The 21,085-nt window shown below is 62.7% G+C and overlaps 1 protein-coding gene across 2 annotated transcripts; it reads right to left on the reverse strand.

Moving 5' to 3' along the window:
* Positions 1-244: 244 nt before the first annotated feature.
* On the reverse strand, positions 245-15,029 carry TSC22D3 (TSC22 domain family member 3). 2 transcript variants are annotated; one of them, XM_051630717.1, is made up of 3 exons: positions 14,570-15,029; positions 2,008-2,059; positions 245-1,468 (listed from the first exon to the last, which is right to left on the reverse strand). In XM_051630717.1, the coding sequence occupies exons 1-3, from the start codon at positions 14,890-14,892 to the stop codon at positions 1,223-1,225; spliced, it is 621 nt and encodes a 206-aa protein (XP_051486677.1). In that variant the 5' UTR covers positions 14,893-15,029; the 3' UTR covers positions 245-1,222. The 2 variants fall into 2 exon arrangements, with proteins under 2 accessions (XP_051486677.1, XP_051486678.1); XM_051630718.1 differs by lacking the exon at positions 14,570-15,029 and adding an exon at positions 2,374-2,632.
* Positions 15,030-21,085: the final 6,056 nt, after the last annotated feature.

Raw genomic sequence — 21,085 nt, forward strand, 5'->3', positions numbered from 1 at the left:
CTGGAAGGGTGTGCCAGCTCACATCTCCAAAATCCCATCGTGGCTCAACCAGAACTGTTCAGGGCAACTTACGCTCTTCAAGGGAGAGGAGCTGCCAGGCTTTCCCAGCTAGGGAGCAGCACAGTGTCCTCACCAGTCCCATCCCAGAAAGCTCCAGCCCCTTCCCCCAGTGACCACACTGCCCACCCAATGCCCCCCAACCCCTCCCCTTTCCCAGCCACACACACACAGCTTGGGGCACACGTTTATATAAAAAGTAAAGTTTATTGCCATTTCTATCTAAATTTACACAACTGTATCACCGCTTCTGATGTCAAAAGGGACATCTTGTCACTTCCCAGAGAGCTGCCCAGGGAAGGTGGGAGCCCAGGAGCCCAGGCCAGCACCCCTCAGCCCGGGGGCTGGGAGGCAGTTGCGGCTCTGCCCGGCTGTCAGGCCCCATCCTCGCAGCGCTGCCGCACAGCTCGGTCGTGGTGGGTGCCGAGGGGTGAATCCATCCCCTCCTTGGGCTGCTAGCAGTGCCAGACACCCAGTTCCAGCTGCTCACCCTTCCAGTCTTGCCTTGAATCCCCCCAGATGGGCACCCCACAGCCTGGTGGGCACTGCTCTTGCGGATGTTTGTAAATAGATGCAGCTACAGAAGACGCCCAAACTAACAAAACAAGCTTTTTCTCTTTGTAATCCCCACACTGGTGTGTGTACAGCCATGCACTGCGCCGCAGCTGCTGATCAGTCAGGTTTGGGCTCCAGTGGGCTCCTGGGTGGCGAGCGGGACACATCTGCCTTGCTCACTAAACAACGGTCTTCCTCCAGGTCAGGCTTTGCCAGAACAAGCCCCTGGCATGGTGCAGCACATGCACAGGGCCGGGCACGTGCCCCTTCCAACCGTGGCTTCACATTGAAGTGCCGAAGGCCGCTGGTACTGCCAGGGGGCTGCAGATGCCCAGGTGTCAGCACAGCCAGGGATGGGCAGGCTACAGATTCACTCCTGGCACACGGCAGGTTGGATGGGGAGGGGTCAGCTGCCCGGGTCTCCCTCGCAGAAGAGCATCCTCGTGCAGGACAGCCGCTGGCTCTGCTGGCTGGCCAGGGCTGCCCGGGGGGCCACGGCTCAGCGCCGTGCTCTGGCAGTCCTTCGTGTGAGATGAAGGCGGAAACGATTTTGCAGGAGATTAAGTAGAAAGAGTTCTGTGGCTCTGCCCACCCCGAGGACAGAGCCACCTTACACCGCAGAGCCCCCAGAGTGCTGGGCCGGGGCAGTTGCCCCAGGGCTCTGCTCCTCTGGGCACAGGACCTCAGCGGGGAGTCTGGACTGGAACTTCTCCAGCTGCTCAGGGCTGGCGAGGGTCTTCAAGAGGCTGTTTTCACGCTCCAGCTGGGAGTTTTTCTCCAACAGTTCTTTTATTTGCTCTTTCAGGACCTCCACCTCCTCCCGCACCGCGTACATCAGGTGATTTTTGACAAGGTCCTGCAAAGACCATCAAAGGGACCGATCACTTATGTCCTGCGGGTTGCTCGCACTCTGCCCCCAGCCAATCAATCGACAAGTGCCACAAAGGCTTTTCTTAAAGGCTATTGTCCCTCCCCATCCCACTCTTGGAACCTGGGCTCACCCGCTGTATCCCCCCCCCAGGCCAGTACCCACTGCATTCCTTGGGTCCCCCATCGCCCAAGTCTTGCTGCCTCCGGAGCCACTCTCCAGCTCCCTACCACTCCCTCCAGCTCCCCATGGGACCTGGCCTGGTCACCCTCACATTCCCGGAGGGTCCTTCCCAGGGCTCCCCCCCCAGGCTCCCTGCGCACTGCAGCGCTGCCGGAGCCAATGAGCTCAGGCAGCTGCTGCAGGCAGACAAAGGAGCTGCTCTGCCCAGCAACAGGCTGGGGAGCAGAGACCCCCCTCTCCAGGTAAAGCACCCACCGGGGACTGGGGACCCCCCACAAGCAAAAGCACCCGATGTAGGGGGAATTCCCGAAGAAAGGTGGGCGGGGAGTAACACTGTAGCTCACCATTGCCTGCTCGATCTTGTTGTCGATGGCCACCACGCTGGCTCCGGAGGCACTGGAAGAGAAAGGAGAAGCAGGGCGTTAGCAGCGAGCCCCCGAGCACGCCCTTTTCCTGAGGAATTCCTGCACCGAGACACCCCCTCACCCCGGGCTGCAACGCACCGGGGCTGCCCCTTCACTGGGGATCAATGCAACAGACCCCCCCGGGGCACGCGGGCTCCCCTGCAGCGCGGGCAATGCAGCGGGCCCTCCCGGGGCGCTCAGCGCCGCTCCCCCCGGGGCAACGCACCCGGCCCCGCCGGCAGCAATGAGCCGGGCTACGGCGAGATCTTGTGGGGGACCCGCGGCCGGTCCCGGGGCTACCCCTACCTGTTATCGAGCTTCACGGAGACCACGTCCCCCCCGAGCAGGGAGGAGAAAAAAGAGATGGAGAAATTGTGGAGCTGGTAGACAGCCACCTCCATGGGGGACTGGTACATGCCGGTGCTCATGGCTGCGGCTGAGAGGAAAGACGCGACCAAGCGAAAAAACCCAGGACGCACTGCAGCTCCCCCCGCCGCTCCCGGTTATATCGGCGGCGTCCGCGCCATCGGGCGGTGCCAACCGGACCGGGACCGCCCCCGCCCCACAGCGCCGCGCGCGGGGCTGCCCCGGTACTGCACCCCTGTGCTGCACCCCTGCACGGCACCCCTGCCCCGCACTGAACCCCCGCACCCCACCGCCGGACCTCTGTGCTTCCCAATTGGACCTCAGCACAGCGCGGCCCCTCCCAATGCAGCACCCCTGCACTCCCAGTACTGTGTCCTCGCGACTCTGCACCCCTAATCTGTGCACCCACTGCTGCACCCCTCATCTGCTGCAACCAAAGACCTGGCACCCCATCCGTGTGTCCCCCTGGCACCCGTCCCTTCACCCTACACTCCTGAGCATTCCCGTTCCTGTGCTCCCCACACATCACGGGGATGGGGGTTCAGCTGGGGGGAGAAACCCGCTTGGGGGGACTGGGAAAACGAGGAAACACTTGCATTCGGGTTGTGCAATCCCGCACAGCAGGATCGGCCGGGGTGCAAAGTAAGGGGGGGGAAGAAGGGAAAGGGGCAGCCATGGGCGTGGAAAGCAAAACCAGGCGTGCAAAACAGAAACGGGAGTGGAAAAACAAAAGGGGCACAAAAAACAAGGGCCGGAGTGCAAAACAAAACCGGACTGCAAAACAGAAACGGGAGTGAAAAACAAACGCAGCGTACAAAACAAACCCCAGGGTGCAAAACAAGCCCGGGGGCAGCCGCCGCCCCGCCCTTACATAACCCGGCACCGAGGGCCCCGGACGGGCTCGGGCGGGGGGGCCGCCCCGCGGACGCGGCCGGGAGTGCAGCGCGGAGGGGCGGGGGCTGCAGCGCGGCCGCCACCGGCCCGGGGCTGCCCCCCGAGCTGCGCCCGGAGGGAGGCTGTGGCGCCCCGCGGTGCTGGGCAGTGCGGGGGGGGGCACAGACGGATATGCGCGTCTCCGCGAGTGCACACGCGTGTGCGAGCGGCGGGGTCACGCCAGGTTCGTCACCGCACCCGCAGAGCTACTTGTTCTCAGAGCGATGGCGTCACCCCCGTGGTGCGCAGGCAAGGCCCCCCCAAACGCCCCTGGCAACAGGGGGGCTGGCACTGCCCACCGTAGGCAATGCCCCCCCGCCCCTGGCTGCCCTGCCAGCTCCGGGGCTTATCTCTGCCCTCTGGACCTGCACCCGGTGGGACTTTGCTCTGCACCCGGGCGGTCACCCGCGGCCACCGACCCCGTGGACTCGTCCTGCTCAAGCCGGGGCGGGTGCTGCGGGAAAGCCCCTGCCACGGCGTCCCCGGCAGCGTCAGTGCTGCCAGGGGCACGCGCACCCCAGAGATGCTGCAGAGGACTCCAGATCCCCTGACCAAGGGGTGCTGAAGGTACCCAGCACCTGGCTGGTGGGTGCCAGCACAGGGAGAGGCCTGAGGAGCCCCAGCTGTGCCCCTTCAGCAGGGAAGGGGTAATTCCCAGTCAGAAAGGGAAACTGAGGCACAATGCTGCATGGCTGCTGCTTAGAGCCAGGCCCTGTCAAGCTTGTCGTCAGTCACAGCCTCCGAGCAGGGGAGCTGGTGCTGCAAACAGTGGGTAGGGCCTTGTCCCCCACCCCTGGGGCCGGTGCGTGTCCCCCTGCCTTGCCCATGCCTGTCCCCACTCACCAGTCCCTCCTCCTGAAGAGGCTCGGGGAGTACGGTGGCTGGAAGGCCATTCCGGCGCCCGGGACCCCTCTCCAGCGCCTCCGCCGCGGCAGCGATGCCGGCTCTGCCCGCAGCCGCGTCCCCCCGGCCTGCCGGGTGGCAGGGACAGCCCGGGTGGCAGGGACAGCCCCGGTGCCGGCCGCATCCCAGGGCCTGGGGTAAACACGCTGGGCAGATGACCTCAGCCGTGCTCAATCGGCCCTTTCAGGGGCCAGCGTGCCCCCCCGGGCCGCGCGGGAGGGGAGCAGGCAGCTGCCCCCCCCCCCCCGCAGATGAAAGGCGCTCTGTGTGCGCTTGTCCCCAGGGCGGCTGGTGGTGGGCAGGGGTGGCATCCCCTGGGACACAGCTCTGTCCCCTAGGCCAGGACAAGCCCAGGACACCCACAGCGGGGGTCCCGTGACTCAGTTTCCCACTGCAGCTCAAGGAAGGTGCCCATCTCACTGCAGAAGACAGGGGACAAGGGGACATGCGTTTTCTCTCCCATGGTTGGGCATGTCACTGCTTGTACCACCATCCATCACCTGCAGAGTGGTTGGCAGCAGCAGTGAGATAGACCCCAGCCTGCCCCTAGCCCTGGCAGCCATGCCTCAGTTTCCCCACCACCTCATGTCCTGTAGTGCAGCAGTGCAGACCTGGCCCAGCTTCAGCCCCCTTCCCAAAAGAGAGCCTGAAGTCATTAATGCCAGGGACCAAGGGCTCCAGGACAGACAGACCTGAGCCCAGCTCACAGCTCTGGCCCCCGGGCTCTGGGGGCCCCAGCCCCTTCCTGACACAGCGCTTGAGTAGGGAGAGCTGGGGAAAAGCTGATGATTTCCATGGCTGCTGGAGCAAAGCTGGGAAGCGCAGCAGCACTGCGCTTTGAGGGGAATTCACTCCAGCTCTGCCACTGCTGGTATTTTTCCCATGAGCTGAGACTATTGCAAAAATAAACCAAAGTGAGTTGCCGACTTCCCTGCTGCCCCTCCTGCGGTCCTTCCCAGCCCTGCACAGCCCACAGCCATCACTGCTTGGGGTGCAGGCTCCTCGGCTGGGAGGGATGCTGCCCACCTCCCTGAGACACCAGGGGCAGGATGCTCTTTAGGGATGGAGGTACAGAAGGCTCTGCTTTCTCTTTCCTTCCCCACGCTTACTTAATGAGGAGCCCTGAGGCAGCCAGCTCAGCTGAGGCAGGTCATGCTGGGCATGGGGACTGCCACTTCCCCTGGCATGGCCCACACAGGGATGCAGGCCCCTGCAGCCCCTTGCCACACCCCCCTCAGGGGACACGGCACCTGCTCAGCCCCCCTGGACGCATGGCTGGGGGCGCACCCACATGGGCACACCTTGTGACCTGTACATGCACGTGCACACACTCATGCACCCTGCACACATGTGCACACCCGTGCACACGCTCACCCATGAATCCTGCAGGCACACACACCCTGCTGGCACAGCCCTCCTGGGGCGTGCTGGTGCATCCTATCTGTGTACTCTGCAGGCACCCCCTGTGCGCACACACGCGTGTCCCTGACTCACAGCTGGCATAGACATACATGGTGTCAGCAGAGCAGAGTGGGGACAGCCCAGCTGCCCCTTTGCAGGGGGGAGCACCCCCAGCCCACGGAAGGCCTCCTTGCAGCCGACCTGGCATTGCAGAGGTGGGAGCTGCAGCTTGAAGCTCTCTGCTGGACCCCTGGGTCATGCTCTGCTCTCCCCAGGGGTCTGCACAGGAGCCCCTGCAGCCTGTCCCAGCACCTCCCATGGCAGAAGGGTCCTGCATGGGGCTCCAGCTGTGCCCTGAGTAATGTGGGGCCTGTTCCCAGCCTCCTGTGGCCCTGAAGACAGCCTCACAGGCTGCTGGCCACCCTCCAGCAGGGCTGCTGGGATCCACTTCCTCTCCCATCTCCTGGCTCTTGCTCCTCGGGGGCCTGGCAGCAGCAGAGCAGGGTGGGTGATGTCCTTTCTCTCTCCTCCTGTGAGCAGGGGGCCATGGACTCACTGGTACCATTTGGCACCAGAGGCCACAGTGATGGGTGCCTTGGAGAGGGCAGGGGGAGAAGGGGCAGTGGTGTGAGCCACACCCCAGGCAGCAGCACAGCAGCTCCTGCCTCCTGTGTGCAGCCACGGGCAGCTAGTCAGGCAGGGCTCTGGCTCGTGCCTGTGGTTATTTTGGGAACAAACCCAGCAGCCGCCATACAGCGTAATTGTGTCACTAATTGTTGCACTCTCTGGGGGAAAAAACCCAGTGGCTGTCATCAAGCAGCTAGGAGAGGTTGTGACACCAGCCATTAATGGGTGTCACTCCCAGCAATAGCCCTGCAGGGTCCCCCAAAGTTGCTAGCAGCCCCTCAGCCAGCCCCCACAGCCTGGGCCCAGCCCGGGGGGTGCCAGCCCAAATCTCCAGGGTAACAGTGACCACCTCCTCCCCTGCAACAGGACATGGAGGCATGAAGGTGTGCATCGAGCCCATGCCGGGCACCATGGTGCCACATGCCAGAGGACACCCCTGCCCTGCCTGCTGGGAGACAGAGGAGCAGCAGGAGCAGTCCTGGCTCCTCAGCCTCTGCTCTCCTGCAGCTCCAGCCCACTCTTGCTGCTCCATGGCAGCATTCTGGTCTTGCCCTCTCCCAAGGACTCAGTTCAATGGGAGGAAGGCCCTGCAGAGGGTCTGAGGCGTGGGAAATGTTTATTGCCTGGCCTTGGAGACACTGGAGAGCAACACGGGACAGGCGCAGAGCCAAAGCTGCCCAGGCTGCTCGGCAGAGCCAGATCGACAGCTCCAAGGGTCAGAGCTGAGGGGGAGAGGAAAAGCCACTGCTTGCAAACACGCAGCTAAGAAAACTGCCTTTCACAGCCTGAAATCTGCAGCCATGGCTGCTCCAGCCAAGTGGACTGTGGATGCCAGCGCCAGGGCCAGCTGTGCCCCGCAGGAGCTGGAGGAGGGGGGACGGGGACTTAAGTGATGGCTGGGGCTCGTGGGAGCCCATGGTGGGGAGGGCTGGCTGTGGGACAGGTCTGTGGAGCCCCCAGTCTTGCCCTGCAGCCTGATCCTGGTGCTGGGGAGGCAGAGGTAGTGCCAGGGCTGCCCATGGGCAAGCAGGCAGCTGTGTCCTCTGCTGTCCCCCTCAATTGTGCCCCTCCCAGTGTCCCAAAAGGGCTGCAGGGTGCCAGAGCACCCCAGCTGGCCAGCTCTGGGTGTCCTCACCCAGAGGGTGTCCTGGCCAAGCTGTTCACCACATGCTTGGCACCACCTCAGCTCAGACAGTGCCTTCCAGGGGCTGCACAGGACCCATGGCAGCCCCAGGCAGTGGGGACCCGCGGGGTGCCAGAAGTCATGGGCATGGGCAGGGATTGTGTCAGGGGCTCCTCCAACGTTGGGCTGGAGGCAGCGTGGGGCAGGCGCAGGGAGCCCTGGCAGGCTCCCATGTCCAGCTGTTGGGCTGCCTGCTTCCTCCGATAAAGGTACTTGGCTGTACTCCCAGTTCTGTGTTTTCTGGCGTGCGAGCGCAACCCCGGAGCCGGCCTGCTGAGAGCTGCAATTTTTCTTTCCCTAACTTTGTCACCATCCCCCCTTCTTCCTCCCGTGCCCCCCACCCTGCCCTGGTAGCAACCCCCCCAGCAGCAGAGCGAGAAGGGGGGGTCAGGGATGACCCGCTCTTGCACAGCCTTCCCTGAGATGCTACACATGGGAAGCCCCTGGGGCCATGGCTTCCCCAGGCATGCTGGGGTAGGAGGGGACAAGGAAAAAGGGCTGGTCTGCTCGTTACCAGCCCTGGACTGCGCAGCCCAGCCACCCACCTCGCCTGCCTCTGTTGACACCAGGCCCCACGCTGCTGCCCACACAGCCCTGGCTGCCCCGGCAGGCACTCTGCCAGGGGCTGTGCAGCAAACCTCAGCACCCACCTGCTCCCACACCCACAGCACTCTGAGAGAGAAGGTGTCAGATACAGCACAGCCCAGCAAAAACCCTGTGGAGTTCCCACGAGCGTTGTGCCTGGCTGCAGGGGGGAGCACAGCCAGCCCCAGCCATGGTCCGAGCCTCCCACGGGTCAGGGATGCCCAGCCTCAGGGACAATGGGTGGACTGAACTCTTAGCAGAGTTTTCAACCAGAAATCTGTCCACAGAGCAAGCATCTCACACCCACGGGCCCTGCGGGGTGGAGTCCTGCAAGTGAACTCCGTGTTATCACCTCCCTTGGTTAGCCATGCCCTGCCCCGCAGGTGTGCCAGCCCAGGCTGTGAACTGTCCTCATTTCATAGTCCACTGCATCACCTTGGATAGTCCCAGCTGAATCATCCCCAGGTCCTGGCTGCCCTTCTCCAGTCCAGTTCCAGGGAACTGGGAACAGGGTGGAGGTGGCTGTGATGCTGAAGGGACCCCTGCAGCACCAGGGCCACACAGTGCCCTAGAGCTCCAGAGCACGGGGTGGGCAGGAGGTCCCTTGCTGGAGCAGAGCCAGCTTTTCCGGAGATCCCTGGCCTGAGAGACGTTCCCCAAGGCAGGGCCTCCAGCATCTGCTGAAAGAAATCCCAGGCCCCTTTGCAGGCAGGAGTGGGCGCTCCGGAGCCGCGCTCGGCGCTGGCAGCCGCTGCCCTGTGGCATGCAGGAGAGCCCGGCTTGCTAATTGGACGGCAGCTCGTTATATAATGAGAGGACAGAAAATGGGGAGCTGTGAGAGGGCAGCACGTCAGCATCCCGTGCAGCCAAACGCTGCTCTTCCACATTCAAGGAAACCCTGGAATCCTTCACCTTTCAAAGGTGCTGCAGCTTTGCTCTCTCCTGCCTAGCCAATGAGCGTGCCTGGGGGAAGCCCCAGCAGCCCCTCAGTGCCCCTTCCCTGGGCTGGCTGCTGGGCCCAGCAGGGGAGCAAAGCTGGTGGGGTGATGATGAGGAGCAGGAGCCCAGCTCCCACCAGCTGCCCCTCAGGAGGTCAGGCAAGGACGCACGCCGGGGCTGAGCAGCTTGGGCAGAGCCGGTTATTAATACCCCGCCTGGCCTTTGCGAAGAATCCTGGGCATTTCAGACAGGGGACACTGCGTTAAAACCCTTCCCTTGCTGACATTTCAGAACAATAACAACTTGAAAGACAATAAGCTGCCAGTGGGACGCGTACCTGCAGCACTGTTGTGGCTCTCTGTGTGCCTGGCCTTGGCTGCCAGCCACCACCTGGCTGGTGCCAACCCTTGGGGACAACTGAGACCATTCCCTTCTCCAAACCACTTGGAGCAGTCCTGCTCCCTGCCACAGGGGGATCACCGGGATGGTTTCACACCAGGCCATGGGTATGTCTTGCCCTGCCCGGTGACATTGGCCACCCCACTGCCCACCCAGGCAGGACTGCCATACCCAGGAGTGGCACAGAGGGCAGCGAGGACAGGGTGACATCCCAACCCAAGGGCCAGCAGGGCAGGGAGGGTCCCAGAACTTCTGCTCTGCCACCAGAGTTGTTCTGTAGCAAAAGCCCCTCAAATCTATATATATATCTATCTCTAAGCACTCAGACAGACGATGACGAACTCCTGTCCCCAGGCCAGCAATGTGTGGCACCTGGATAAATATAACTCGAGGCTCAACAGCAAAGCGTGGCTTCAGGACAGGCTGCAGCCTTTAACACCCCTCCAGCCCTCACGTCCCCACACCCCCTGGGGCACCCCCTGCCCTCTGCAAATGGGGTCTCAGTCACTCCATGATGCTGGAAGGGGTGGGGTAATGATGCAGGGACCAGGGCAGACCCCTGTAGCCTGCTCCAGCTCTAGCCTCTCCCACACTTCAAGTTCAAAGCTTGAAATAGATCCTGGGCAGTATTTACCCTAAAGGCAGTGCTGCCTGTCCCTGCCTGCCCTTGGGACACTGACACCCTTCCTGCCCGGAGCTGGGTGCGTGCCCTGGCAGAGAGGCAGAGTCTGGGTATCTGTAGGGGGCTGAGGTGACAGGTTTCTGTGCAGCTGGTGTTGGCATCAATAGACTTCAGCTCAACTGTGCCAGGCCCCCTTGGCTATTGCCATGTGGCCAGAGGCAAATAGTTCTATCCTAAGGGGCTAGAGTTGTTGAGCAGGACGTTCCTGGGGATTTTCCTTGCTGGAGGGAGCTGGGTCTTGCAGAAGCAGGCAGGCTGTCAGCTGCTGCCAGTCCTGCCAAGCTGTGCTGAGCCCAGTGTGCCATGGCTGAGCCTGGTGCTCCTGGGCTCCCCTGGCCAGGAGCCCCTGCAAGTCTGGTTGTGGGGACATCACCCTGAAGCCTGCTGGCTCACAGGACAGGGTCCCAGGATGGCAGGATGCCCACGACAGACGCTGAGGTGGGCAGAGCAGGCTGGCTGCCGGGCACTGTCCAGGCAGTGGGAGGATCTGGGCACGCCAAGGTCAGCTGCTCCCCGGAGCCAAGGCTCATGCTGCTGAAGCAAACGCTCCCCAGGATCCTGCCGGGCTGCAGGGCCACGGGGCAGGCCACGTGCAGCCCCATCCCATGGGAGCAAACCTAACAACTACTGGTATTGAGGGGGCAGGGCAGCTCCAGCAGCCCCCTCCCTGGGAGGCAGAGTGGCTGCAGGGCCGTGTCTCGGGTGCCCCCCCATCCCTCTCCCACGCTCACTCGTGCTCCGAGTGGCCCCTCTCCTGTCAATGCCGCCTTGTTGCCCCGGCCCACTCGGCCAGCAGGAATGTGCTCCCTGGCCCCCCGCCCCGGGCTGCCCTTGACGCCCGCCTGGGCTCTGTCCCCTCCTCCTGCATCGCTGCTGCAAAGTGACACTGACACATGGGAACAAATGGTGCCGTGCCACAAATGCCACCCTGGCACCGTTGCCTGGTCAGCTCCTGATCACTGGCCGAACCTTATGGTGGGAAAGGTGGCTCTGCCTTGCTTTTGCCCTGATCTATCCTTGCCAGCCTCTCAGGGCAGCACAGCACTCCCCTGCCTTTCTTGCAAATCCCATGGCTTGCCCAGGACTAGGGCAAGGTGGCCCCTAGCCCCTTTACACAGCTCAGACCAAAGGGTGGATCACTGCCCACCCTGCTCAGTGCAGCAGCAGGTCCCACAGCACCCAGAGAGGGTCTGGCCGGGCAGAGGTGTCCCCTTGCTGCCTGGGGCAGGACAGGGCACAGGCTGGTCAGGCTGCCAGATCTTATCTGGGAGAGGCTGGGCAAGGAAAGCTGGCACGGGCTGGTCGGTGTGGGTGAGCAAGTTGGCACGTATCTCCTCTCCCCACCCCAGAGCCAGGTGGGGCCCTGCCTGAATCACACACCAGTAGGCACCCGGGGGGGTGTTGCTCTCTCCCTGCAGCCCTGGCCCTCTCCCATGCTGCCAGCTCTTCACAGTCCCCCCAGCCCTGGGGAAGGGGCTGCTGGCATGGGGCTGCTCTCTCTGGTCCACGCTTGTTCAGGCTCATGCCCATGCAATTTTGGGGTGACATTGACATTGTGGAGGGATAGCAGAAACCTCTCTGCCCACAGCAATGGAATCTGCGGGGAGAAGCTCAGCCAGCATGGTGGTAGCTGCCTCCCTATATCTCGTGTTTCCACAACAGCTTGGCCCCTTGGCACTGCCTAGGTCTCCTTGAAGAGCAGTTCACGATGTCCCATGTGAGGGCACAGAAGGAAAAAGCCCTTTTTGACCAGGATCCCACATGCTGCCTGAGCAGGAGAGTTTTCTGGAAGATGTCAGCCCTGTAGGCATTTGGTCCAGAGCATCCTACCTTGTGCATCCTTCACAGCATCCCTGCAGCAAGCGAAGAGCATGGAGAGCCTGGCAGGGACCACCAGCCAGGGGTAAGCCCCCACAGACAGGCTGAAGATGTTGAATGCAGGCTGTCCAAGATCCCCAGCACTGATCTGACCCTGACTTGCAGAGCCCAGGGCTTCATCCAGCAATGGCTGAACTGTCTTCAGCAGCCCCAGAGCCAGCCATGACTCCAGATGCAGATGCTTGGTCCTTCTGTGCCATGCTGGACTTTGGCCACACACAAGCATCTGCATTCACGTGCCCTCCAGTGTAGGAGCACATCAACTAAAACAAGGGGCACAAACCTGCTGGAGTTCCCTGGTACCAGCAACAAGGGTGCCCTTATCGGGCCTGTTATCGGGGTGTTCCTCTGGCACCCACAATCCTCTGCTCTGTGTGCTATCACCTCTTGGGTATCTTGGCTCATTCCCCAGGAGGAGAAAGTTCAGGCTGGAGCAAAACAACAGCAAACAGGTGTGGGCACACCTGCCTCCAGTGCCCAGGGCTCTGCCCCCCAGTTCCCCCACACTGTACCATGCAGGGCTGAAGGGGGATCACCCAAGCTGTTTCCAGGCTGTCAGCAGGGTGCCTGGAAGCAGGGTGTGATGGAGGGACCTCACGCTATGGCACAGTCTGTCATCAACAGGAATGCCCAGAGCCTCTTGGGACAAAGCACACACCAGGGCATGGAGCACAGGCTTGGGCAGTGCAGGAAGGGAAACAGATGGGGGAAAACCCCAGTCTCCTGGCACCTCTGCTTGCTCCCTACCTCAGCAGAGGAGAGGGATGCTCAGCAGGGGTCCGGCCCCAGCAGGGACCGGCTGAAAAGCAGCATGCCATGCCCACATCGCCTGCCTCTGGCTCACGGGCACCGTCATTGCCTTCCCCAGGGGAGCGGCAGGGGTGCTTGGCTCCAACACCCAGCCCCGCGCTGGGGACGGTACCTCGCCTCTCCTCTCCTGCCGTGATGCCAACCTGGCTGCAGCCTCCCCGAGCAACGGGAAATCTCTCACTCCCGATTGCCTCCCGGCTGGGTGGGTTCTCTGGCCGCCGCGCAGCCGGGTGCCCGGCGCCCTGGGGTGTCCCAGCTCCTCCTTTCCCACCGGAGCGGCAGCTCAGAGTTATGTAAGTGCAGGAGGAGCGTCTGGGCCGAGGACTCGGCGGAGCCGCCTGCTCAGTGCGAGACGCAGCTGGGGCCGGCAGGCGTGCGCGCACCGCCCGGCTGGCTGGCACGCGTGGGGCAGCCACGTGTGAGCCCACCCGCCTCCCCAGGGGAGCGCGGGGCCGCTTGCACGCCCGTGTGCAGCCCTGGTGCACGCCTACAGCTGCATGTGCACGCGGGGAGGGGAAGGCAAGGTGTCTGCGGAGGCGCGGGTGCTGCTGTGCACCCACCGCCCGCCAACCCACCCACGGCGGAGGAACCAGCCCCCACGCTGCTGCCTGCCCTGCCAGGCACGCAGATGCCTGCCACATACACACCCAAGGGCCACACGTCCCCTCAGCGCAGGGAGGGGGGATGTGTCCCACCTGCTGAAGCCACAAGCAGCTCCAGGTGTGCGGCCACCCTGCGAGGTGCCTGGATTCAGCTCGGCTTTCCAAGGCCGAGCTAGGGAGCCCAGGGCCTGGCAGCCCACAGCACAGGCTGCTCCCCGTTGTCCCCCGAGCCCCATAACAGAGCCAGAGTTTCCAGTGCAGGACCTGAGACAGCTCTGTCCCTTCCTCGCCCTGGGGTCCCTGTGGGTTGGGGACCCTGCAGGGTGGCAGCTCTGGGGACGACCGTTCAGCCTCCTCTGCCCACAAACCTGGAGCAGGGGTGCAGGAAGGGACCCCGCATTCCTGCCTGCCCCAGCCCTGGCAAGGTCGAGCCCAACCTTTGGGGAAGTGGATGAGACCAGCCCTGAGCCCATCCCACTGCAGCAGAGAGGGAGCAGCTCAGCCAGAGCCAGAGTGACTTTCCAAGGATGGGAAATACCACCCAGGCCAAACCTATGTCCACTCAATTTACTCCAGGGAAGCTTCTGAAAGAGCAGGATCTGGCAGGAGGACTCTTGGGCTCCCTACCCAGTTTCTCACTACCTCTGAAGGTGGCTTTCAAGGCATCAAGGCTGTTTCCCAAGTGACAAGCTGCCCCTCTCCACACAGAACCGAGGATGATGCCTGGCTGAGGCTGGACACTGTCCATGCCCCTGCAGGCAATGTCTGTGCAGATGAGAGGTAGCCAGGGAGATGAACAGAGTCCAAGGGCCAAGACACACAGCTGGAGGCTGTTGTCACTGCCTGGACAGACACAGGGCACCAACAGAGGGGCACTGCTGGTCATCATGGGCAGAAACACCCGCATCCAGGGACTGGGCTGGCACCACTCACGCGGGTGGACCGGGCTCCCTGCCACACACAGCAACTCGTGCTTCTCTCCACCTTGAAACCGCCAACTCTGCCACCCTACCCAGCTCCAGAGTCCCACAGGTCCCCTCGCCTCAGGGTCCCATGGATCCCCCTGTCCCTGCCACCCTGGGGGGCTGCAGGCGCCACATCTCCCCCACATGCTGCCAGCTCCCCAGCACAGAGCTAGCCCGGGTCCACCTCCGGGAGCATCCCACACACGGGCACCCCCTCGGCAAGACGCACCTGTGGAAGAGCAGGAGGATAGAGAGCAGGGTCTGGTCGATGTTCCTGTTGCAGATGCCTTGGTTGAAGAGGTAGCAGGGGTCCCGCACAACGGGCTCCAGGGAGTCCTGGCGCATGATAGAGCTGAGCTTGTCGGTGTTAAGGTTCTTGCGGACCAGCTGCTCCTGCAGCTGCCGGAAGCTGCTCACCGTGGGGCTGCCCAGGTTGTTGTTCTCGCCCCCGGCTCCCTCCTCCAGCCCGCTCCGGTTGGCCAAGTCCAGGCAGCAGCTACAGCAGTCCAGCCCCACGGGCGACCGGCACTCCTCGGCGGGCGACGAGGACATCCCGGGACCCCCCCCGCGCCTTGCCACGGCGGCGCAACCGGGGCCGCTCCCGGGGCCGCGGAGGGCGAGCGGCGGCAGGACGCGCCCGGCTCCGAGCGCCGAGCACGGCCCCGGCCCCGCCGCCCGCCCCGGCCCAGCTCCGCCCGCCCCCGCCCCGCCCCGGCTCCGCCCGCCTCCCGGTCCTGCCCTCCGGTCCGGCCCCCCCGATGTTCCACACCCCACGAGTGGGTCCCCGCGGTGCTGCCCCCCCCCCCCCCCCCGCAGCGGGGCCCCTGTGGGTGCGCAGCCCCCCCGGACCTGTCGGCTTGGGGTGGCAAGGGGTGGCCAGGGGCCACGGTGTCCCTCCCTCCCCCGGCGGGGACCCCCCGGTCCGAGCCTGCTGGCCCGGGGGGCAGAGGGGCTCGGGGAGGCTGGAGCGCGGCCGCGGCTTCAGGAGGGGCACGTAAATATCCGTGTGGCTCCGGAGCACAGGCAGAAAAGGGCGAAAAGGGGAAGATAAGCCCCCAGGATGGCAGAAAAGCCTGGAATGACCCAGCGCCCCCACAGTGGCTGGGAGCTGCTTAACCCGGAGCCAAAAAAAGGCAGAGGTGGAACCTGTGCACATAGGGCCCGGGTGGGCAAGGGCTTGGGGAGATGTTCTGGTGTGCCAGTGTGCTGGGGGGCTCTGGGGGTACACAAGGGGAAAATAAATTACTGCAGAGATGAGGAAAGGGACTTCCCTGGTATTCCTGCATCCCGGTGGGAGCATCTCTCCCACCAGTGAGCTGTGCTGACCCCTGCGGGCTGATGAAGAGGAATTGGGGCACATGGTGCTTCCTTGGTGGTGCTGGGGAGGACGAAAGGTCAGATACAAGGGGATGGGATGAGGAATGGGAGGATGCCGAGGTCCCAGGTCAGGAGCACCCGCAGAAACGGGGCGCGACGGGCAGGCGGTTGCAGCTGGGCTGGGCCATGGCCCGTCAGTGAACCCAGTCGGGACATCCTTTGCCCCTTTGGAGAGGAAAACATCTGGACAAAACGGCTGGGAGCTGCTGAAAGGTTGGCCCAGGATCTGAGAGGCAGCAGAGCCGCCTGAGGGAAGGAGCAGGCAGGCTTTGAAAAACCCACCACGGGCAGGAGGGGAAGTGAAGGCAGTAGGAGGAAGTCTGTACGGAGGAATTGCAAATGGGTTGATAGAAGGAGCTGCAGAAAGCAGCAATCACAGGACAGCAGCGAGTCTGAAGTGCACAAAATTGATAAGAAGAGATAAAACAGGTCAAAATCCGGCAGGGCAAAACCACCAAAAGCCCCAGGGCAGCAGGGAAGCTGGTGACAGAGCAGCACTTGTATGAGACGTTAATAGGGCAGCTAATGCTGCTGAAGAAAAGGCAGAAGTGTTCAATAAACATTTCTGTTCCCTATTTGGCAAGCAGGAGGAAGATGCATTTGCATCACATGAGGATGAAGTACTTTCCAGTCCATTAGTAACCAAGGAAGGCACAAGACAATGTCTGCCACAGATAAACAGCTTGAAAGTGGCCAAGGAGGCCTAGGAGCAGTACTTTAATTTCGTGTCTGTCCAGCAGTCCCGAGGACGAGCCAGGATTTGCCCCCAGCAGCAGAGGTGGCACTAGCAGGGGGTCCGGGCATGGGGCGGGGCTGACTGGCAGCCCTGGGATGATGCTGGAACTGGACAAAGTGCTGAAGGAGGGGTGGCCCACAGGCTGCCACGGGGGCGACCCCTCTCTCTGCGGCACAGGTGGATGCTAAGGACTGTTTCCAAGGTCCTTCCTCACCCCTTCCAGCAGTTGCCGCGGGGCTCAGCCCCCCGGGAGGGAACGGGAACCGAGCCTTGCTTACCTGGCACAGAGTGTGCCAGCAGCATCGGCACAGCCTAGCAGTGGGGCTGGCAAGGGGTCACCCCACTGCTGCCAGGGCCCTCGGGAGCAGGAGAGCGCTGATATTTCTTCTCTTCCATCCGTCTGGCTGAAAAACTGGGGAGTGCGTCCTGCCCGGTGGCCCTGCTGGGCTGCGGCCCGGGCAGAGCTGTGCCCCTCAGCGGGCTCGGTGGGGCGGAGTGGGGCGGGGGCCCGGCGGGAGCCGCGGGAGGCTGCTGCCATCCCGTGGGCGCAGGGGGTAGGACACGTCCCCCTGCCCGCGCCCGGGGCTGCCACCCGTTCTCCCCGCGGGGCTCTGCCCCTGCCCCCCGGCGCTCCTGCCCGTGCCCGGCTGGGCCCGGCGCTTCCCGGACCCGCGGTCCTTCCGTGTGGCTGCCGTCTCGGGAGCTGGTTCTGGAGCGCTCCGGGGCTGCTGCTATTTTCACCAGGTTCAGCACCTCCCTCCTGCGGGAAGGAGCCCAGGGTGCAGGTCCTTGGCTCCTGTAGGCCCCTTCAGTCCCTCAGCTGCGGCTCCTTGCCCGCGGCCCGTCCAGCAAGCCTGGGGGCTCCCTGCCGGCGCTGGGGGCACGCTGACCATGGGGAGGGCTGCCCCATGCCAGCCCTGCTGTTGCCTGACCAGCAGCTCCTCACTCCTCATCCCCAAGCAGCATGTGTCATGAGTTGCCACCTTCTTGCTTGTGAGCCTTGCGAGCCACGACAGGCTCCCTAAAGGCCCAGATCCTGGAGCCACGTGATGGGACGAGGCTATCAGCCGGGAGCAGGCATCCAGCCCTGCTGTTGGCAGTGACAGCTGAAAAGTAGGTTTCCTATGTTTAGCTCTGGCCTTTTTGGGTCCTGCTGTTCCCAGGACTAGGACAGGGCTGATTTCTGCTGGCAGCTCCGCACACCCGCTTTCCTCAAGGGCACCCAGCTGCTCCATGCCCCAGCCCGGGCCTCTGCACGCCGGGCACAGCCTGAAGTCACGGCCAGCACAGGCCAATGGGCCAGAGGAGTGAGGACGGACCTGGGGCTGGAGAGCAGGGCATGGCTGAGCCGGTGTGTCACAGGCAGGGAGGCTCCACATTGCTCCCTCAGCTCTAAATGGGATTCCCTTCTCCTGGCTGAAATGCAGGGTGCTCTGCTCCAGGCTCAGCACAGGGAACCCCCACCCTGTCCCCACTTCTCCTGCAGCCCCTGGTCTGGAGGGGGTGATGGGCTGGGAAGGAGAGCACAGGGGGGATGTGCAGGGCCATGGAAGGATCCAGGCCCAGCCAGCTGGGTACAGGCTGAGGGCTGAGCGGCTCCCTCCTCACTCTGCAGGGAGCCCAAAGGCATGGGCTGTCTGTCCCAGTCCTGCACGTTCTGTCCAGGTCCTGCAGCCCATCTTCCCAACACACACTTTGGGGCACGCCTCCCAAGGGGTCCCAGGGGAGGCGATCGCACCCATCCTTATCTCCGGGTGCCGCCAGAGTCACCCCCTCCTTGCAGATGCCTGCTGCAGCTGGGTCAGTGCCAGTCAGGGCGCTGGGCGCAATCCGGCCGTGCTGCTTTCCCCATCCCTCCCCCGTTGGTGCCTCTGAGGGAGAGGGTTTATGGAGCGGGGCCATCTGCTCCGGGGAGCTGCCGGCTGGGCCGCGCTGCCAGGCAGACCCCCCTGCGCCTCCGCAGGGTGCTAAGAATAACCGGCGCCGTCAGCAGCCGTGATATTTGCCGGCGCCCGCCGTGCCACCCCCTCTCCAGGCTGCTGGGCACAGGATGCATCTGCTGCCTGACGTCAGCCCGGGGGGGGGGGCCCGGGTGGGCAGCCGGGGGGGACACGTGTGGCTGGTGAGAGGGGGGCCTGTCCCCCTGCTGGAGCAGGAGCGTGAGCACTACAGTGGGACTTGGAGGTGTTGCTGCCTGCGTCCTTGTACCCAGTGTGGGGACCCAGCCAGCTGCTGGCCCACCTTGTTCTGCTTTTCCCAGTGTCCCACAAACAGGTGCTTAATCCTGGGCTCCACCAGACCCCCAGGAGATGGGGAAACCTTCAAGGCTGGGTGACAAACCCTTCCCCAGAGTCCTGCCCGGCCTGCCTTGCCCACTTGCTCCTTCTCTCCCTCCCAGCTGCAAGGAATGAGAGGCTGTCACCTGGAGCGGCTGTCCTCGTGCCTGCTCTCCCGAGGGCAGCAAACCAGGTGGTGAGAACGAGGACTTTGCAGGGGGGGAGGGGAAAGAAAAAAACCCCAGATATCCCTAATCCTTCCCCTTGACAAGCTCTTCCAGAGCTTTTTTCCACACCCAGCCTTTGCCCACGTTGCCTCCTCTCTCCCCCCCAATAAATCTCCCATCCAGACACCTCCTCCTCTCCTGGCTCCACCTCGGGGACCACCTTCATCTCCCCTGTTTGGGTGCCCAAGGCAGAACAGTGGTACAGCCCTGCGGTCCCCAGGCTAGGCTAGCAGAGCTGCTGCTCCGAGGAGGAGGAGCCATGAACTGTCTTCGCCCCAACACCCCGAAACGGGTGGGCGTGGAGGGGCCACCAAGGGCCACCCAGCCCCAGCAGCTGCTGGCACAGCGCCGGAGCCCTTCCTCCCCGGGCGAGGGTGAGTCACGCAGCTCAACTCCAGTCTCGGATGTTTTCCTCTTTGTGTAACACACCAGCAAGTAATTTAAAATGCCCTGACAGGCCCCGGCTGAGGAGATTATTGGCAGGTGGGTTTCCAGGTGCTGCCCCTCCTCGGGCGCGGGGACTCATGGAGCCCCGGGTGAGCTCCTGAGCACGGAGCTCAGGGCTTCTCCGGCTAGGTCAGAGGATGGTGGGTTATTTCGGTGCAAGACTTTTCAGCTTCTTTGGAAGGGGTTGAAATCAAACTGGTCTTTCTCATCGGGTTGGTACAAGCCGCGGAAAGCCTCACGGTGAGAGGGTAATACTGCAGCACAGCAACTTGGTGCTGCATCCCCCTGGGTAAGTGCTGCTGGGCACTATTGAACTGCCCTCAGGCTTTGTGGGGAGCACAGCAAGAGGGTGGGGGGCTCCAGGGACTCACTGGGAGGGGGTTTGAAATCCTTACAGCCGTGCAGGATTGTGGGTTTGCTGCTGGCTATTGCACAGAGCCAGCGGATGGCAGGTAGCAGGGCTCAGCTCTGTGCTGCTCCTCGTGTTTGGGAATCGGGTTTTGGAGCTGGGTGACTGCTGCCCGTGGCCTGAAACTGGGGGAAGGCTCTGAACATGCAGGGTGAGTGTTTGCCTCGAGGCTGTGCAGGGGCAAAGCCAGGCTGGCGGTTTGGGAGTTTTTAGCAGTTTTTTTGAAATGTAAAACAGGCTGCACTTTCCTCTAGTGAGAAAGAATTGCTTAGACTGTTGGTATAAAGGCTGTGGCTGCAATTAGACACCCCGTACTACAGTGAAAAACGCTTCCCGGGGTGGCTGCAGGTCACAACCTGCCCTGCAGGGCCATGCCACGGGCAGGTGCCCCTCTCCTGTGCCCAGACCTGCTCATTCACTTCCCTGCCTTCATTTCCAGCCTGCGACTCTTGCGTTGTTCTCATGCTCCTGGGGAGGTTATTCCCTCCCTCTTACCTGCTGGCATTGCCACACTTTAGGAATACCACCCCATTCCCTCTTGACCTGCTCTAGGTGGAACAAACCCAACATAACGTGCAGGAGATGGTGGCAGGTGGAGCAGAGGACATGGGGCACTACTGGGGCTTGGGGAGATGGTGGCCATGGTGGGACAGGCGACACAGGTGATGCTAGATCATGCTGGGATTGTCCTGGGTAAGAAGACACGGGCACCTGAGGTGTTGTGGGGGATGCAGGGGATGGTGGGAGTCATCCCATCTCCCCACATTTGTGGCAGCAGCCAGCAGTGTTCCAGAGGGGAATGTGAACACCATCAGCCCCCAGCCTCTCCCAGGCATGTGCATGCCCACACACATGGACACACTCCTGTGTGCTTCCCCTCCTCATCCTTGCCTCTCTGTGGTGCTTCTCTGTTCTCCAGTTGCTTTTGGCAGTCACGGCAAGTACCAGGAATGTCTTATTTTTGGTGGCATTTGAAAGAATGTACCAATACTCAACAAGACATTTATGTGTTTCCCTTGGGACTTGCTAACTATTGCCCCATAGCAATAAACTCCCGTTTGGAGCATTTTGAATTAGGAGCAATGCTTTTGGCTGTGAATCCATCTTTCCTTTAGGAGAGAAAACTCTCATCTAGATAGAAAGGCCTAAGTGGAAAGAGGTTTGTACATACTAAGAGGCAGATTTGTAATCACCTGTGGGACAGCCCAGTGAGTGCTGTCATTCCTCCTTGTATCTCCTGGTGGAGAATGAGCCAGAGTTCAATGCAACACGT

Source organism: Apus apus, chromosome 12 (assembly GCF_020740795.1).
Source record: "Apus apus isolate bApuApu2 chromosome 12, bApuApu2.pri.cur, whole genome shotgun sequence".
NCBI lineage: Eukaryota > Metazoa > Chordata > Aves > Apodiformes > Apodidae > Apus > Apus apus.

Bases quoted from the DNA above. Each gene is read 5' to 3' on its own strand.
- TSC22D3 (XM_051630717.1), bottom strand. From the start codon at position 14,892: ATGTCCTCGTCGCCCGCCGAGGAGTGCCGGTCGCCCGTGGGGCTGGAC. The intron at 2,060-14,569 runs GTGCGTCTTGCC...TTTCTCTTCCAG, and splicing joins ATCCTCCTGCTCTTCCACAG to TGCCTCCGGAGCCAGCGTGG. The intron at 1,469-2,007 runs GTGAGCTACAGT...TGGTCTTTGCAG, and splicing joins ACAAGATCGAGCAGGCAATG to GACCTTGTCAAAAATCACCT.